Source organism: Macadamia integrifolia, chromosome 3 (assembly GCF_013358625.1).
Source record: "Macadamia integrifolia cultivar HAES 741 chromosome 3, SCU_Mint_v3, whole genome shotgun sequence".
Lineage (NCBI taxonomy): Eukaryota > Viridiplantae > Streptophyta > Magnoliopsida > Proteales > Proteaceae > Macadamia > Macadamia integrifolia.
Genome location: NC_056559.1, coordinates 19,142,785 through 19,162,310, shown reverse-complemented (window position 1 = coordinate 19,162,310; position 19,526 = coordinate 19,142,785). Strand labels below are relative to the sequence as shown.

The 19,526-nt window shown below is 41.7% G+C and overlaps 1 protein-coding gene and 1 long non-coding RNA gene across 13 annotated transcripts in view; one reads left to right on the top strand and one right to left on the bottom strand.

Annotated features, from left to right (window-relative positions):
• Positions 1–229: 229 nt before the first annotated feature.
• On the bottom strand, positions 230–3,123 carry LOC122074018. The gene is made up of 2 exons (XR_006138942.1): positions 2,783–3,123; positions 230–682 (listed from the first exon to the last, which is right to left on the bottom strand). It is a non-coding gene; the product is annotated as an uncharacterized LOC122074018 (long non-coding RNA).
• LOC122074017 overlaps positions 2,141–19,526 on the top strand; it is a 40,688-nt gene continuing 23,302 nt past the window's right edge. The window contains exons 1-5 of one of the 12 annotated variants that reach the window (XM_042638791.1): positions 3,564–3,764; positions 5,683–6,229; positions 6,474–6,554; positions 17,437–18,245; positions 18,347–18,430. In XM_042638791.1, the coding sequence (XP_042494725.1) occupies positions 17,549–18,245; positions 18,347–18,430 (781 nt within the window). In that variant the 5' untranslated portion in view covers positions 3,564–3,764; positions 5,683–6,229; positions 6,474–6,554; positions 17,437–17,548. Of the gene's footprint in view, positions 2,279–3,563; positions 3,786–4,762; positions 5,010–5,677; positions 6,230–6,473; positions 6,555–16,940; positions 17,042–17,436; positions 18,246–18,346; positions 18,431–19,526 lie in introns of those variants that run through there. The other 11 variants (XM_042638788.1, XM_042638789.1, XM_042638797.1 and 8 more) reach the window with 11 other exon arrangements.

Here is a 19,526-nt window from a genome sequence, read left to right as displayed (position 1 = left end):
ATGCATGACTTCATATGATATACAAGTTTTATTCTCCTATTAATTATCATTACAAACAGTTTGTACTCAATTCTTTTTCAATAGTGACTCTCTCACTCCCTTTAAGCAAATTCAAATTTTTTAGAGCCATTGTTAATTGTTTTAGAAGCTCTCCAATAATGTAGTGCACACAATAGCAATTAATAGATAAAAAGAATCTCTCTCTCTCTCACACACACACACACACACATATCCACAAACACACATAATGTATTCAACTACTCTTCTTTAAAATACAAACAGTAAACAGAAAAGTGTAAACCTCTGTCTGTTTGGCTTGCTGCTTGTGAAGGCATGTGGTGATATAATGAACTGTGAAGCCAAATACTAGAACTTATAAAAAGAAGTAAAGCTTTCACAACAAGTACAGTGACGATCCTTGGAAAAATGTTCAGTGATCATATTAGAAGTTTGTTTTCAACTAAAAGACTTTGTAACTTCTCATTTCACAGAAATGAATAGAAAAATCATATTAAGTTCATCTGATACAAAACTAATCAACTTCATCTATGACATTATTGTTCATGAAAAACATCTAATGTTCAAAAAGATCCCAGCCCAATTGCATTACTTTAAACATTTTGAGTTGGAAGGTGGGTTTGGACCATGGAAGTAGTGACACACAATCCTTTTGCACTTCTATCTGTAGATTAAAAGATTATTAGTGTTGACTTCTGTTTAATTCTAGATTCAAAAGGCTGACATAAATCCACACATAAACAGATTTAAAAAACAGAAATTCATACATTTGCTGTGAATTTAAAGCCAATTTTGATCTCTCCCATATATGTATCATTTTCAAGCACAACATTATATAAACTTGGTTGCATTTCTATGAGTCCCTTGTCATTTCCTTCAGTTAGTATCCCTCCTAAATGACCTATGCACAGAACAAACAAACACAAGAAGAAGAAGAGGAACGCACTTAAGAGATGCAAGAATGAGGGATTGAAAGGAGCCTACAAATGGTTCTATTTATGTACATATCATTTTTTTTTTTTTCAAAGTTTTAAGCTATCTTTTGATCTAGCCTACAAAAACTGTGAATGAGGGATTGAAAGGAGCTTCAAAAAAATGTAAGAGGTTAGTGGCTATTAGTTCATAATGAAACAAAATAAGTAACACAAACACTAATTAATGTTTTTCTTGGATATACTAAAAATAGGACCCCTTAAACCCCTACATATAGTGACTGGCTAGATGGAATTGAACTCATGGGTCTTAAAACAAATGTTTTGATAAGCGGATCACAATCACCCAGAAGATGTCTCCAGTAGGCTAGGAGATCTCAACATCAATGAAAGGTTGATGGATGAAGAAACTTTAATGACTATTCCTCACTATCAATGTGGCATTAGATGTCAGCAATATCTAGATTATTCTTGTAATTTGATAAATTAAGTATCATAGTAGATTAGTAGGGAAATCATCACTAGCAACCATAAACCGACTCATCAATTGATAGCTTCTCGACTATCAACTTATTAGCACCAGAATGAGTATTATTTCCAGAATTAGTTCAACAAAAATCCACTTTGATCTTCAAATTACATGTACAATTGAAAACTTTTCCATTGTTCCTTGACAATTAATTATCAGCACAAAATTACTAGGTATTCCCTACACATGGTAATGCAAATTGAACTAAATCCCAATTGGAGTAGCAATCCGTATCACATGATTAACTAATTGCTACCATTCCATTACAAGAAGAAGAACCATAAATACAGAGAATGATAGTAAGCCAGAGAGATGAACAGAGAACAACATTAAATAACCCAAATCTAAGTTCACTATAATTTCCAAATTATAAGAATAGCCGTGGACTACTTAACAACACCATTTGAAAGCCTCTCTCTCTCTCTCTCTCTCTCTCTCTCTCTCAAAAGGTCTCATCGATATACATTTGTATCAATCAAGAGGTTGAGGCATTGCATATGAAAAAAATTTCCAGAGAGCATTTCTATGATGACATGTAGAGACACGTGTTCTACTCATTAACCAGAGAGTCTCAATCCTTCTTTGTTTCTTAAAAGTAAGGGTGTCACTAATGATTGATGGCCCTACACTTCTTCCCCTTCCTTTCTCTATAAATGCTACCAATCCCTCTCAACATTAGATACTCACTTCCACCTTCACCCGTACCCACCCTTCTCTCATCTTGCTTTGAGTTTTAGATCTTCTTTGCTTTAGATAGTGTTTCAAGCATCCACAACGTTTGCCATTTCTCTTCTCTTCTGTAAGTAATATATCTATCTTTAATTGAATTGCTTAATTTTTACTGCTTTTGTTACCATTGTTCTCTCAACTTTATGCTCACTAATTGCCAAAACTACACTGTGGACTAGCTACAGAAATGGGTATCGCTTTTGCCTGTAATGTAGATTGTGATAACCTTAGTATATGCCCTGTCTCAATCTCTATTTCCACACCCCAATACCAGTATTAGTTCAAGCAGAGCTGTAAGGCATGGCTTCAACGACCTTGGCCTCATTATCTATATAAAATGCATTTTGATATTTATAACCTGAGATGAAATTGGTTTTTTCATAGAGCAGTGAAGGTGGATTGGATGTTTAAACTAACAGAAACCAAATCTCTATGAAACATTTCATCAAACACTTGATGAGCAGGATCAATACTCACATACCAATGTATTGCAAAAATACACAGCTTAGTTATAAAATGGAGAAGAGACACAAAATGAAGAAGAGAATGAACATAAGTGAAGAAGAAATCAAACCTGAGGATTAGAGATTCCAAATTCTTCTCCTGAGGAAGAGAACCAACAACTTGTTGAGAAGGAAAACCACGAATAGAATGAGAGTTAGAGAGATCGTCTCACCCTGCTTGAGCAGAATGAGAGTCGCTTGAGAGAGAGATCGCCTCACCCTGTGAGCAGGGTGAGAGTCATGAGAGCACTGAGAGTTGCGTGAGAGAGAGATCGAGTCATGAGCGGGGTGAGACTTGAGAGTCGCGAGAGTGATTGAGAGACGATGAGAACATGGTTTTGTTTTTTCTTCTTAATTTGGTCGGAAAACAAAATGGGAAATTTTAATGTATATGTGAAATTTTTTTTACATGTAAAATATATTTCCTTTCCAACAAAACATCTCAATTTATTTTTTCTGAAAAAAAGTTTTCACTTTACATAAAAAATTTGCATTCCCCTGGCAACCAAACAAAGCCTAAGCTTCTTCTACTTATGCCAAGCGAGTGGGGAAATAAGCCACGTGTTTGACTTAGATAAAGCGATTCCTAATACTCCATAAATATTTTTTCACCAAAAAAAAAAAAAAGTTCTTTACTTGTGTAATTATTCAAAACCCTCAGTGGCATATTTGTTAGGCTCTCAAATTCAATTGGCTCTCGCGTTCCCCATTGGCAAGGAGGGAAAAAAAAAAAAAAACCACTATTCTGAAAAAAATGAACGCATGGTTTCCCGCCTGTACAGTGAGGTTACTATCATTAATTATACTTATATATCAGTAAAAAAACTATTATTGATCATAGATTTATTACAGAACCCAAAACAAACCATTTCTTTTTTATGAGAACCGAAAGACTTCTTCTTTGGTTCCGTTGGAAGCTCTTACTTTCTTTTATATTTATCCTTTTTCAAAATCCCTACCTCTCTCTCTCTCTCTCTCTCTCTCTCTCACACACACACCCCCCCTCCGCGTTGTTTCGCTTGGAATCTCTTCGATCTGATGCAATGCTTCGAGGTAATCTTCTAACAAGAATTTGTGCGTGTCTCCTGTTTTGTTCGGATCAAAATCCCCTTTTTGTCTTTTCTTTCCTTTTCCCCCTCTTTTTTTAAATGTTGAGTTCTATATTATTATTGATGGAACACGAAATAATTTGCTGGTGGGAAGCTCAAATAGTCTTGCTTTGATCTTCCTTTTCCATTTGTCGGAAAATAGTTCCGGGATTTCTACGGGTTTGGGTGAAACTTGATTTGTTCGTGATGGTAGTGAAAGGGCATTCAGGGAGTCGTGTCTTTTGCGCTTTCTGCTTTATGAGAAGGGATTATGCCCGTACAGTCTCTATTGAAATTCTCATTTTCATTTCAGTTTGTTCAATATTGCAAGACAGGATTTTTCTTTTCTTTTTTCTGGTGGGTGTATGTTTTGTTGAAATCTGTTGCTTGGAGAGTTTAGTTGATGCTACTATTGTTAACATCTGTTTCTGTTTGTTTGAATATTGTAAGAAAAATATTTTAGAAGAATTGTATAGCTTGATTTAGCAAAGGGTTCTGGGACAAATCAGTTATTAAAATTAGAAGACTTGAGGTACCAGATGCATAGTTAATTATAGGGTATTGGGGCTTCGGGGGTCTTTCTCTTGTCTCTGATGAATTGGAGCTCTCCAATGTCTCCATTTTCTGGTTTTTTGATGAAAATGTCAAAGCATTCAGCATTTCTATTTACACCTTACAGTAATACCATAATAATGTGGTAGCCTGGTTTATATATTTATGCCTTACAGTGTTCCTGTGATCAAATTCAGTTTTCCAGTGATGTGATATAAGAAAAAGTTTTATAGGGTTTGGGAATCTCAGTCCTGAGATGTAGTTGATGACATATTTCTTACATAGGGCATTGCCATATTCTACTTGCCCAAAATAGGGGAGATTATAATTAGATAAAGGTCATAAAATTATATCCCTTTTTCTATTTCTTATTTACCCCTTCTCCCTAATGTCTATGTTTTGATGCATCAGTGACACTGCATAGAGTCATGCCAGAGCTCCAGTAACATCCATATAATTGTATACGGTTGTGAGAGAGACAAACCGTTTATCCTTAATGGGTAGGAAGCGCAATAGAAAAGTAGTGATCAGCACTGTTGCAATGAAGGGACTTGTCTGATTTTTCGGATGTGGTTCTTAGTAGTGATTTAATGAGTGCAAAATTTCCTAGGGGGAGAGAGGCAGTTGCATTGCCTTATCTGTTTGCTTCGAAGAAAATGTAAGCTATTGACTATATCTTGGTTGTTGTTGATTCTTTTTTTTTTTTTCCCTTGATAAAGTAAAAAAGGTACCTTGGTAGTTACTCCATCAATAAGATGACTGTCAAATGTTGGTTTCCAACCCATGCCAAGGAGGCGGTAATTGCATTCTCTGTTCTATTTTCTTCGAAGTAAGATGGTAACTGGTGTCTTAATGGTCAACCATTGAGATCAGAGCCAAGTTTTTGCTTTCAACCCCATGGTGGATACATGTTCAATCCGATGGTTGGAATCTCTGTATTTTCCAATATGGATTTTATAAGCTGCTGCAATTAAACATAATTCACCCTAATTCATATGAAAATCATGGAAATAAGGTTTTAGAATTAAGTGTGGGTTGTCAGACCAAGAGTCTATCCTTTAGGTGATGAAGCAGGTACTTTGAATCTTTTAGTGATAAATTCCCTCTTTGAATGTTACCAAGTTTTTACAATTTAGCTTAGAGGTTTTTTTTGGTAGAAGCTTACAGTTCTGATAGGAGGGAGTTCTAAGAGTACCACAGAGTAGTTTTATGGGTATTGAGGCTTGGAAGCTTATCTGATACTTTATAAATAAATTAAGAAAAAGCTTCTTCATGTTTTCTCGTATAATCTTCTTGTGATTTGTGGTATTCTTGTATTTTGTTAAGCCCAGATGGAGTTAAAAGGTGATCTTGGATTGGCATGCACCGATGTTAATAGAGCTGGAGTTTCAATGGGTCAGCCACATTTTAGCCTGATACAATTGGAACTGCTGCATGAACATGGAAACCCCCCTCCCCCACTGGGTGTCTAATTGAAGGGGAATTCCTTGTTGGACCATGACACCAAACAAGCATCCATACATAAATGACTGAGAACAGTTTCTAGACTTCAACGAGGTGTTGGAAGTGTTTTGTGGTAGTCTTGTGGTGCATCATGTATTGGCAATTGGTGTTTTCTGTAGAAAGGTTCACCCTGTTGCTTATTTTAGCAAGAAACATCGCTGGGCAAGAGATAAGTGCTCCACTTAGCACCTCATGTGCATGGGTTTCTCACTGCATCAGACACTGAATTCATTTATGCTCAAAATCATGGCTTTAAAGTAGATTGGAAGTTTAGTGCCGAACATACAGAATAAGTCCCTATCTTCAAGAGTTCACATCTGTCCTCCAGTGTTACTTTGATGTGTAGAACAAGGATGCGGATGTGCTTACCCATAGGTATCTTTCTTGGCTTCCATCTTAGTACCAATGTATGGATTAAAAAAGGTTAGGCTGCTAATTATCTGATATTGCAAAATTATGAGCAGTATACATTTTGCAACACTTAGATCATGGCATCCAAGGTGAGGTTTATTATAAGTTTACTTGTTTATGTTTACTGAAGGCTTCCATAGGCAATTTTATTGTGTGAGCCCTTGCTAGGACTCTGGTTGTGAATGTGACAAGAGCACAACTTTTTCAGGGGGATGATTCTTTTGGCCACGATTACAAGAAGATGTTCAAATGATGATTTAGTTGCGAATGTTTGTGGATGTCCAAACAGGTGCGAATGAGTGTATGACTGGACCTTGTATTTGTGTCTATTAGTTTGGGGAAAGTCTCAACTTGGGCATTGTTTTAGGACTAGATGCAAACTGGTGTTTTAATTGTTTTCTTCTGGTAGCAGACAGATTATAAAGATACCACATTTCATCCCTTGCCTGAAGACAAAATACCTCCAAACTAACCTCTTAATTTTCAGAAGTTGTGCAATGCATGCTTCGCTGAAGACCATGATGGACAAGCTAGAGCATTCCACTGAAGTCTGCACAAATTTTTTTCCTTTGATATATAGTAAAATGAAACTGTAAGGTGAAGGTAGGACTGGATCCAGGCCATGGCAACAACATGCCACAGACTTTAGCTGGCACCTGCTGAACCAGTTGGCACTTTCAAGTTCTATACCTTGACAGCCTACTGACTTTGTACCACTGCTAATCCATACTAGATTAAGCCCAGAAGCCTAAGACTTTGGTTGGCACATCCATAAGTTCCATGACAATGTTAAAATAAAAATTGCTTTGAGGCGCCTGCTCTACCAGCAGAGGCTGCAACCAGTGCGCTATGCACTGGATTCACATCAATATGCAATTTTAAATTGCATAGGAGGTGCATAGTTGAATTTACTTTTTCAAGGGAACAACAAAGTGATGGTCTCGCGGACACTGTGGCAAGGACTATAAGGGGGTGTTTGGTTCGGTAAATCTTTGGGATGACATTCTTTAGAATGATAATTCTTAATTTTTGGAGTTGTTTGGTTCCACTAGGATGACCCTCATAAGTGAACATCATACTTCCCATGAATGACCATATTACAAAGGATGTGTTCCAAATCTGAGTTTACCTCAACACTTAAACTCATATTTGAGCAATCTTTTTACCACCTAGTATAAAAGGAGAAAACGGAAAGATGTTCTCTACGGAAGCCAATATCTCAACCCGTGAGAAAATGTACTAGCCTTAAGGCAACCAAACAATTTTTCAGAAAGAAACATAATTCAGAAGAATGTCTATCAAAAGATTGACATTCATATCCGATACATACACCATTTGATTTACCGAACCAAACACCCCCTAAAGGAGCATGCTGTTGGACTTCTAAAGATGTCGTAAAGATAATGGCAAGGCTCTGAAATGCTTCATGTATCTATATTCCAATGGTACAACTAAGTGATGGTCCAATTTAGGCTTGAGTGATTTCCCCGTGGAACATTATAAATATTTTTTTGAGGAAAGTAGGGTCATAATGCTTATGCGATTGAAATCATACTTCCTAGGAGCAGATAGACAGGAAGATGAAGGACCATGAGTACTAAGAAAGTTATGGTTAGCCTACCCTGTGGGTTTGTGTTTTCTCAAGGAAAGGGAATGAAAGCCCACTTAGAGGAGGTGACATGAGTGGTGAACTTGTGGGTGAATCTGCTAGGTATCCTTTTTAAGGAGGCGCTTAAAAGGAGCATAAGAATACAAGTGTAAGGGATGCAAACATAATATTGAGGATGTGATTCAGTTTGAATCCTTGAATCCTAATCTAAATCAAGGTAATTTGATTCTGGATTATAAAGACATTGCTGCAAAATCTAGTCTTGGTATTGCTAGATTTACAAAATTATTGGACATTTTGATGTATAGGGAAAGAAGAAATTAGACTTTTATGGTACTGATCATCACTATAACCTCTCTGCTAAAATAGTTTCAAACCAGTTTATCTTGGCTATCGGTAAAGACGCTGCATTTAACTCCTCTTTAAGTTTTGGTAATCCTTGATTTTTTTCTTTGTTGTTCATAAAAGATCTTTTTAGTTTCTTTAGTGTGGTTCCATCCATGATTTTTGTAGGTTTTTTCTGCTGCTTGTCAGATTTTTTAATTGTTAGGTTTCCAAACTTGCATCATTCCTTTACCATCATGGGATTAAACAACATAAATTGTTGTCTGTCAATCAGGAGCTTTGCGTATCCTTTCAAGTTTTTTTTGGATGAATAAATTAATCCATTATCAAGAGAGAAGAATATCCAAGGGGGAGGAAAGAAGGGGGAGGGGAGGGGCAATGCCTAAACAAAGCCAAATTGAAAATTACAAAAGAGCCCAAAGCCGCAATGGCCAATGCAAAAGAAAATAATCCAGCAAGTCTTCAAAGCCAACAGCTACCGGAGGCTAAGAGAGGAACCAATGGGAGCAGGCAAATGGAGGGGGAGGGGACTAAGGAAGAGGCATGGTGTCCATCTGAAGGGTCCATCTGAAGGTTCCAAGAAGAAAGGATAAGTTTGTTCCTAGGGGAGTTGGGGACAGGCTTGGGACGGAGGGATTGGATTTTGGAGGTAACATCAAAATATATGGCCTTCCAAATCTTGTCCAAGGAGTGAGAATTGGATGACCATCTATGGATGTTACGTTCCATCTAGATGTGGCTAATGGTGGCTGAAAAGGCTAACTTCCCAATGGTGTCACAAATGCAAGGGGCCAGAAAAGGTCATGTCTATCCAAATCCATTCTCTATCAAAGTCCAAGATAGGTCTACTGGAGGGCCAACATTTAGAAAGAACTAATTTTCAGACAGAGCAGGAAAAGGGACATTTAAAGAATAGGTGGTTGATTTCTTCTGATCTAGAGGGACAGAGATAGTAGGAGGGGGGAACAGGGATGTGCCGATGGATGAGAAAGGATTGGGTTGGGAGACAGTAAGAGAGACATCTCTAGAGAGTGAGGCTATGGCTGGGGATGTGACCTTTGAATCAGACAAGGTTGCGCCAGGGAACTAGAGGACCTAAAGATCTAACAAAGGACCAAGCAGAGGCAGAGGAGAACATCCCATTGGATGAGGGGAGCTAGGTGCAAGTGTCATCTCTACCTCTGTGCCCAGGAGGGAGCGGGGGGAGAGAGGACCAGAGGTCAAGAAGAGGAGGGGAAGGAGGGCGACCACCCAAGAGGAGAAAGGATGTGGGACACAGAAGCAGACTTTGGAATGCCGGAGGAATAGATTGTTCTGGGAGAGACCAGGGAGGATAGGAGGCCAGGGATCCATCCATAAGGAGGTAGTCCACCCGTTACCAATGGACAAGGAGATGGCATTGAGAGCCAAAGGTCTGAGGGAGAGGATTTTCCTCCAGATCCAGGAAGCATCCTGGGGGGAGGGGACCGACCAGAGGGAATGATCTTTGAGAAGATATTAGTGGACCCAGTTCACCCAAATCCCTTTCTGCTTAAAGGCAATTTTCTAGATGAGCTTGAGAATGCCAATAGAGTTGATCTCTTTAATTCACCTAATGCCCAACCCCCTTCGGATTTGGGGAGACAGACTTTGTTCAAGGAAAGGGGGTGAAGGAATCTGGAGGCATGAGATCCTTTTCAGAGAAAGGAGCAAAAGATTCCTTCCATAGTCTTGATAGAAGAGGCAGGGAGGGAATAGATACCAGACCAATACAGGTACATGGATTGGAGCACATATTTGATAAGGGTGCGACGGCCGGTAGAGGAGAGTAATCTACCTTTCCAGAGTTGGAGTTTCTTCCTGAGGAGGTCAAGCATGGGGGAACAGTGGTGAGCAGTGAGCCTGGAGGAGATGAGAGGGAGGCCGAGGTATCTGACAGGCAGGGAGCCTAAGGATAATCCGGTGATACCAAGAAGATCCTAGGCATCAGGGGAGACACCAAAGAGGAAGAGACTAGACTTAAGCAGATTAATGCGGAGACCAGAGATGGATTTAAAGGCTTGGAGGGAATCCATGATGGTCAGGATGGAGCTGGGGTCAGCTTTGGAGAAGATCATAATGTCATCCGTGAACGTAAGGTGAGTGAGGAGGAGTGATTTGCATTTGGGGATGGGAGAGATAAGGTGGAGGTCAATGGCAGATTGGATGGATCTATACAAGACTTCCAAGGCCAGGGAGAAGAGGGGGGAAAGGGGGCATCCTTAATGGATGCCTCTTCCAGATTGGAAGTAATCCTCAGGGCTACCATTGATAAGGACGGAGAATCTGGGAGTGGAGATGCAAGAGTGGATCTAATGGATAAAGGAGGGAGGGAAGGACATATTGAGGAGGACAGAGGAGATGAAATTCCAACTTAGGGTGTCAAAAGCCATATGGATGTCAATCTTGAGGAGAGCAGCAGAGGAGTGGATTTGCGATCAAAGCCACGGACAATTTTATGACAGAGCAGGATATTGTCAGCAATGCTACGTCTAGCAATAAAAGCAGATTGGTTCGGGCTCACTAAACTGTCAATGACTTTTTGGATTCTTTTAGAAAGAATCTTGGCCACAAATTTGTAAAGTAAATTGCAAAGGGAGATAGGCCTGAAGTCATTCATGGAAGCAACTCCCTCTTTCTTGGGAATGAGACAGAGGAAGGAATGGTTGACACCATTGATCTGGGAGGGTTGAGGAAGAAGCTGTGGACAGTGAGAATAAGATCCTGGCGAATGAGACTCCAACAAGAGGAGAAGTAACCCATGTTAAAGCCATCTGGACCAGGAGCTTTGTTTGCCTTATAAGAAAGGATGGCAGAAAGGATTTCATCCTAAGAGGGGATAGCCTGGAGACTGGGAAGAAGATCCTCAGGGACAAACTTGTTAAGAAGGAGATGGAGAATGGGGGGAGGGGTAGAGGTAGGGGAAAGGAAGATTCCCTTGAAGTGGGAGACAGCCTCAGATTTGATGGCCTCAGGATTGGTAAGCTCAGAGCCAGAGGAGGAGATGAGTTTGGGGATGAAATTCACATTGTTTCTAGCCTTGAGAGATCTGTGAAAGAAAGCAATATTAGAGTCACCGAGGTCGAGCCATTTGATTATGGCCTTTTGGCGGAGGAAGCTCTCCTCTTGAGCAAGAAGGAGAGAGAGCTCAGAGGAGGTCATTTTTTCCTCAGCCGCAAGGGCAGGATTACGGAGGTCAGATTGGATTTTGGACTGAATGGATATAAGTCTATCCCGACAATGAGAGACACAAGAGATGTTGCCAAATGTGGAGTTCCAGAGCTTAAGAGAGGCCTTGACATTCTTGAGCTTTTTGGCAAAGGCAATGAGGGGGGGAGGGATGGGTTGACGGGGATGTTCCAAGCTTCTCACACCAAGGGGGGAAGTCAGGGTGAGAGGTCCACATGTCAAAGAATTTGAAGGGCTTAGGGCCAAAGGAGCAGTAAGGAAGGACATGGATGGAGATAGGGCTATGGTCCGAGATTCCGGGGAGATCGAAGCAAGCATTGGAGGAAGGAAAGGAGGTGAGCTAGGATTCATTGACAAGAACTCTGTTCCAACTTGCAAGCGACCCGATGAGAACCGGATCTTTTGTTATGCCAGGTGAACTTGACTCCGGACCATCTGAGATTATCGAGGCTAAGATCATCAATACAATCATTAAAGGAATTAACAGGATGGTGATCCATGGGGTTTCCCCTATGTTTCTCGTGACTAGACCGGATGACATTGAAGTTTCCAGCAATGGCTTAGGGATTTGAGCCCTTGGAGGGACCGAAAGAACGAAGGTCAGACCAAAGGGAGAATCGACGGGAGGCAAGCTTGAAGGCATAGATGATGGACAGGAAGCAAATGTGAGGGCCAAAGGGATAGGAGATGGATAGGTAAATGGTCTGGGCGGAGGAGGCAGGGGAGGTGATCTGGAGCGAGTTAGGATCCCAAAGGATCCAGATTCTCCCAATGGGATTATGGAGGTAATTAGAGATGTGAGACCAAGACGGGGCGATGGAGGAGATAATGCGCGCAGCATTTGGTTCAAGAACTTTAGTTTCTAGGAGACAACAGGGATTGGATTTGGAGGAATGGATACGGGATCAAATGTCAGCTTGTTTGGAAGAGGAGTTCAGGCCTCGTACATTCCACACAGTCCAATGAATCATTAATGGTTGGGGGAGTTGGGTAACAATTGGATAGGGGAGCTGGCCAGGGTTTTAAGGGCAGAGGGGGTGGATCTAAGGGTCAATCTACGAGTATAACCAACTACAGGGGAGGCCTTGGTGGAGGTTGAGGATTTGGTGTTTATAGATTTGATGATGTTGGATGAGGTTTTTTTTTATTTTGTTTTCTGCTGGTGGGGGGTGGGGCTTCAGTTAAAGTGTCGGCCAAGGTGCATAGGGTGGGATTAGGGATAGGATGGGTAGCAAGAGGATCAACCAGTTGGTCGGCCATAGGGGCTGATCCCCCACTCAGGCCAATTGAAGAACTTGCACTGCTGAAGGTGCTTCCAGAAGCAATGACATTGTAGATCGGCGTTGAAGAGGCCTGCTTGGTAGGAGAGGATGGGGCATCATCATGGCTTGGATCGTCATGACCTTCAGAAGAAGGATACTGAGCAATATGGTCTTCATAATTCTCAGGCTCAGAGGGAGCAGAGAGCTCAACCATGAGGTCTTCACGGTTGGAGGAGTCAACAAGACATCTTGAGGTCGATAGGGGGGAGTTAGCTTGCGAAGGCCTTCCAAGGCTTGAGATGGAGCGGCAGTGAGGAATGACGTCAGAGAATGAGAAGTGTATATGCTCTGCGGGCAGTCAGCAGAGGCCAAGGAGTCGGTGGTGGCGGCATCATCAATTGGAGCGTCGTCGGACGGAGAAGCATCAGTGGCAGGGGCGACATTGGTGGCAGATGGACCTTCCAAGGTCGGTAGGGTGGCGGAGAAGCAGCAGTGGCAGGAGCAGACTGGCGGTGAACCAGAGAAGTAATCGAAGCCAAGGGAGAGTTGGCCACATCGGAGCAGGTGTTCGAGTATATGGAATTCACCTCGGAAGAGGCAAGAGGCCTTAACAGAGGGCGGTGACAGCTGCTCGCAAGGATAGCAGCAGAAAAGACAACAGGTGAAGAAGGACGGTTGTCGGGTTAAGAAGTGGAGTGGCGGATGGGTCGGGTCGGGTCGAGGATAGGGTATGGAAGGCTGGCTTAGTGAGTGGGTCGGGTTATAAAGATTTCCCGGATATAATGGGTGGTTCGGGGGAAATTTCGAAAACACATTGAGGAGGTGGACCGGGAGAAACTGGCTTAAAGGGGTGAAGGGTGGCTCACGGTTAGGTCGGTTTGGTTCAAGAGTGGGTTTGAGGAAGGATTTTTCCTCAGAGGATTGACAGGAGGGAGGGGGAGCAGAGGAGGAAGACTGGGATTAGGGATCAGAGCAGGGGTATCACAGGCGGGAGGATGAACAGCCTGGTAGTAAAGAGAACGAGACGCAAAATTGGAAAGATTCAGAGTGGGATCAGCAGGATCTCGATCTGGCAGGGAACAAAGAGAAGAAATATCGGATTTTGACATTGCAAGGACCGAGAAAGGGTTCAGACCTTCGGATAAAGGCATCGAGGATGGACCATTGGACAAAGGCATCAAGACAGTCGTCGGCTCAGGAACAGACTTAGCAGAGACCTTCGTGGGCACAGTAACAGTGGATGGGTTCATAGAAAACTTGTCGGAGATCGACGCCGGTGTAGATGGAGAGGCTGGATCCGGAGCTTGAGCATGGTGGCTCCTTTTGAGTTTATGTCTCTTGGGTGTTTGAGCACGAATTTCTACCTGAGAGAAACCAACGGCGATGGTGGAGCCTTCAATAGGGTCATGGTCTCTCAAACGAGCTTGAACAGATGAGTATTTTGAACATAGGGACGTCTGATGTCCGAAGCATTTGCATATTGAGTAGGTTGGGGGCACCCAATCATATTTCACTGCTTGGACAAAGGAGAAATCTTCTCCATCAGTGATCGTGATTGAGTTTGGCAGGGGCTTATCCGCTTGGACTTCTACACAAATTCTTGCAAAAGATAGCCGGTCCATCAATTTAGTTCGTTTGTCAGAGTACATTGGCTTTCCTATGAGATTACCAACTAGACTGAGCCCTTTAACGCACCAAAAATGAAGGGGGAGGTTGGGGAAGATAACCCACTGTGGAATTGAGGTAGGTTCCGGTTTGATGAATATAGTATGTACATCCCATTTTCTAAGGAAAATCGGTTTCTTCCCAACAAACCAGGGCCCTCCATCAATGGCTTTCGCTTTGTCAGAATCCGTATCAAAGTTGAAGATGAATAATCCATTTTCCAGCATGTAGGTGTTAAGGGAACAAACTAGCTTCCATTGATTCAGTAAGGAGGCCTTCACAATAGAGAACGGAGGTCAGCTTCCAAGGAACGATCCAATCACACATTTTTCCATTTAGAAATCTCAGTCTCTAAAAAGCCGGGCGAATAGAGGCCAACAGGGGAAGAGTTTCGGATAACAGGGGGGAGGTAATAGAGAGAATGGCCAGTGGAAGGAGGAGAGTGAGAAGAGGGAGAAGGGGTGGTGGCAGGGGGAGGTGATGTAACGATAGTGCACCAGGAGCGAAGAAGAGGGGAAGAAGGTTTAGAGGGAGATGGGGAGGAGGGAGGAGGAAGGAGGGGGGGGGGAGGAAGGAGGAGGAGGAGGAAGGTTGGGGCATGGTTGCAGGTGAATATCTGAAGGAGTAGGGTTGGGGCAAGGTTGCAGGTGAATATCGGAAAGAGTAGGGTTGGGGCAAGGTTGCAGGTGGATGTCTGAAGAAGCAGGGGAGCCGTCAACGGCAGGAGCCGTCAACGGCAGGAGCCGTCGGAAGGGGAGTCATCAGGGAAGGGGAGATGAAAATTGATAGTTCTAGCCTTTCAAGTTAGTCTCATTAATATTGGTGTCAATTGGTAGGGTTCAGGGCAGGTCTATGAATACACAAAGCTTGGATGCTATTATATCCTTGAGGTCTTAGTGTGGCTTGGGTCTAGGGATGCTACCTTGGCTCATAGACTTTTAGGTTTTTGACACTTACAATTTGATACTTTTTAGTTAAGCCTCTCTCTCTCTATATATATATAATAGTAAACGGGTAGTTGATACCTAGCAAGCATAATAGATTCCTTAAACTGGACCTGGACTTAAACAGGTGTTCCAAATATGGTTCTAGGCATCGCTTGCTTATACATTGGGTATACAAATTTAACCTTATAGTTCACATTTGGAACCTGGTCCACCAGGCGTTCAGATTATTGGATTCCCATTGACACCTCTACTGATGAAAAGCTGTTATAGTGCTGGTCCTGAGTTTGGTTTGAGAACATACCGATTTTGCTTTCTTGTCAATGTGGTACATGGCTTGAGGTGATGCTTAATACGTTCCTGGTGTAGGACATCAGGTTGCTCATCTGGTTCTATCTAGGGGTTGGCCACATGCTTTCAATTTGTATACCATGAGATTTTCCCTTTTTTGTTTGAATTATCAGTTAACCTTATATAACTTGAACCTTTTCATTTGGGCATGTGATTAGAGTAACTTTCTAGCTCAAATGCTGTTTCCTTAATTCAGGTCCCTGATTATTTTCATATTTTGTTGGTCCCTTTATCATCTTTCTTAGTTGCTAAAATGATCTTTGTCTGGGACAGAATCATGCTTCAATATCACATGGTTCAAACAGTTTTGGATATTTATCTCTCTCTCTCTCTTTTTGGGTGGGGGGTTTCGGATGACATGTTTACACCCATTGTTTCAGTAATTATGCCCCACTTCCTTACGTTTTGAAGATTCTAACAAGACCCAGTCCGTTAGTGACCGTTAGGTTAGCTCTGTTATGTGATGATGTCACCAAATAATAAACCTCTTAATGGCCAAAATTCCCTTCATTTACGGTGATTTTCCTCCTATACTTTTTTCATTAATTTGAGAGAGAATAGGCGGGTGTGTAGGTCGGAGATTGGGAGCGAGTTTTCAGGGCGATTTCTCAAGTCGGAGGATAGGGGTGAGCATGAGGAAGGTGGCTGCAGGAGGGCTATGCTGGGTGCAGAAAAACATGGGTGCGCATGGGAGGGCAGGGAAGAACTCAGTGCCCAGCGGAGATCTCCCAGTGCCAGAGCGAGAAGCTCACAGAGAAGCTGGAAGGAGGGTTAGGGTTAGAGTTGGGGTTTTGGAGAGCAATGTGGTCAATGGGTTGGGACTACATGAAGAACTATGCCTGGAGAGGCATAGCGTGGAGTGAGATGCTTTGTGTGGATGATTATCAACTTTCAACCAAGCTTATGTTGTATGATATGATTGTGGATCAAAAAGGGCATATGGTTCTGGTTTGCTTTAGATTTCCCTGCAAGTTCATAGCTTCCTGCTCTGTTTGGGAATCTGTATTTTTTGTAATCAGAACCTTTGATTAGTGTTGCTATTCTCTGCCCTGGGTGTGACATTCAATATCGGCCTTGACCGATCCCAAGTTTTAGAACCTGCTTCAGAATGATGAACAAATCCTGCCATCGCTAAAAGCCAGTGGACACACTCTTTACCAATATTGCCTCACCATGATCTTTTAGTTTCCCTAGTATAAGAAGTAATAACAGTAACGAAAGCATAAAGTAAGACCCCAAGGTAGGACCTAATATCCCATGAATATTTGACTATTTTATCTTCTTTGTTTTAGGTTTTTGGTAGTTCTATGTGTACCCCTGGTGCACATCTCTCCATTTAAGGCGTTTGAGCTTAATGAGTTTTATACGACCCCTACCTATTGCAACCGAACGAGTAAAGTTCCTTTCTCTCTCAATTCAACTCATTTTCTCTTTACTTGCAATTACTATAGGCACCTGTAGGTTTTTTCCATTTTAAAATCTAATATAGAAGCACATAGGGGTTTTGTTCTCCGGAGTGAGTACACTCTCTTCGTTGTTTCTTCTCTGTTTTTGATTTTGGGAAGAGGAGGGAATATTCCCGCTTCGATTCTCTTTAAAAAAGGGTAAAATGGTCTTTTATGTTTCACAACTAAGAGCATATTAACACCGTCAGACGTAGGGGAGGGGGGTGTAATTGCTGAAACAATGGGGGTGTGTCATTTTCTTTTTTTGGGTGTTGATAATATTATTTTTTATTTTTTTGCCACAGAAATCTGCTATTGCTAACTTTATAAAGTGGAAATGCAGAAAGAAACTTGTGAAGATGCATGCATATTGGACATATTGGGTTGAGCACTGATCTTGGACAGCTGCCGAATATCTAAAGAATCTCAGAATCTGCTGCAACAAGTGTCTTCTGATGGTTCAACAAATGATTGATCCTAAAACCAAAGACTCGGGACTGTCCAACGCAGAAAGTAGCTTACCCCCATCTGATAAGCAACAGCTACCATCAAAGAAGACAGCACTGAGAGACTTGCAGAATGATAACATAATCAGACCAAAACCTGTGGAGAGCTCTTATTTTCTGAAGGATAGGAGTCCTACTATGGCTGCTGTTAAGGTTTCTGGAATCAAGAGACCTGCACCTGAATGCCCCACCAGCCCTCCTGGTCATCATTCTCCAAACAATAAAGCAAATGGACATATTGTGTACATCCGAAGAAAATCTGAATCCGAAGTAGGAAAGAGCAGCAGTTGTGAAATCACAGAAAATGGTGCTGATTGTCAACCATTCAGGCAGTTTAGCCACAGGGAACAAGAAACTTACTGGCAACAAATACAGATGGACTCTAAGATTTCTTCTTTTGCTGCATTTGCACCCATTCCAATGGCCCCTCATATGACTTTTTCATCTGGGGGACCTACAGTTCTTTCTCGAGGGGAAAGTGGTAATGGGCTATCACCAGCAGAACCAAATTATCCTGGGGTTTCTGCTGCAGTGCCATTTCTTGTTAGTCCTCAGGCAAGTAATCAACACTGGAGAGAACGGTCCCTCAGGTTGGAAACATTCTTAAGGAACTGTGACCATTCAAATCAGGAGGAATACATCCAGAGTAATCTTCTTTGAATTTAAAAAATCTTTATTTAAGGTTCTGTTTTACACTTTTATACTAAATCTTGACTTGCTAACGTATCTGTTTATTTGATTTATTAGTGCTTCGATCCTTATCCGCAGCTGGTCGTAGCAAACAGGCTGTTGAGATAGAGAAAAAGGCAATACAGCTTTTGCTGGAAGAAGGTAAAAAATAAAAGGGGATTCTGTTTTACACTGTTCTACAATTGAAATGATTTTTTTAGCCCATTTTTCTTTAACTGTTCCTTCTCTAATAACAAAATATATATGGAATAAAAAAAAGAAATGCCCAAATGCCTCTGGAAGAAAGACTAATAAGTAGAGGTGGTAGTTTTGGAAGCATAAACAAAATAGCATACATTTTCTTTTCTTTACTGCTTTTAGAACCATTAACAAGATCTTATATCGAAGGTTTAAAATAATAAGGATAGGATTAGTATTACTGTCCCTTGAACATTTTCTACTATTATGATGGTTATAATGGTTGTTACTGCAGATTTCTGCTCAGTGAAGGCCTGCAATCAATAGATAAGAAACTGGCCCGGAGGAGTGCTCCGGGAAGGAGGCTCCAATGCCTTGATCAGTACTGGAGTTAGAAAGGGAAGAAGGAGAAGTAGAGCTTCGAGTGTTCTGAGTGTCTTACCTTTAATTGCTCTAATTCCTTATATGGTGGTCGGTGTTCTAGCTCATTGGATGGGCAGTCACCACTCTGCTGATGTGGATCTGAGCGCCATTGGTGGGTAGGTCTCTTTCCTAGCTGAGGTGGTTGATCTCATAACGGTTAACCTAACCATGGTTACTTATAGATCTAATATCTGCCCGCCCAACTATGGTTGGGTCTAGAGATCATATTTGGGTTTATAAATGATTATTTATCACCATCCTATGATCTGAGAGGGAATCTAACTGACACGCGAGTGGTTGAGATGATCCTCATAAGTGAGACACATGGTCGGCGGGGATGGTGTCTTCAAGGTGAATGCGTAGAGTCGACTAGATTGGTCCGCCGAGATGAGCAGACTTGTAGTCGGTAGAGGCTAGCCAGACACATGGTCAGCAAAGGCTACCCAGACTCATGGTCGGTAGATAATGGCTCGAGTACAAGTATAGGTCATTTGGAGCCGCACCTATCAAATATGGTCGGTACCGTAACCATCTTATCACTGGGACGCGCCCATATCTCATTGGCTATGTTATGGTATATCAGATGCCCCCACTCCTTTGAGCTCTGAATAGAGGTCAAGGGAGTAGAGTACAGAGA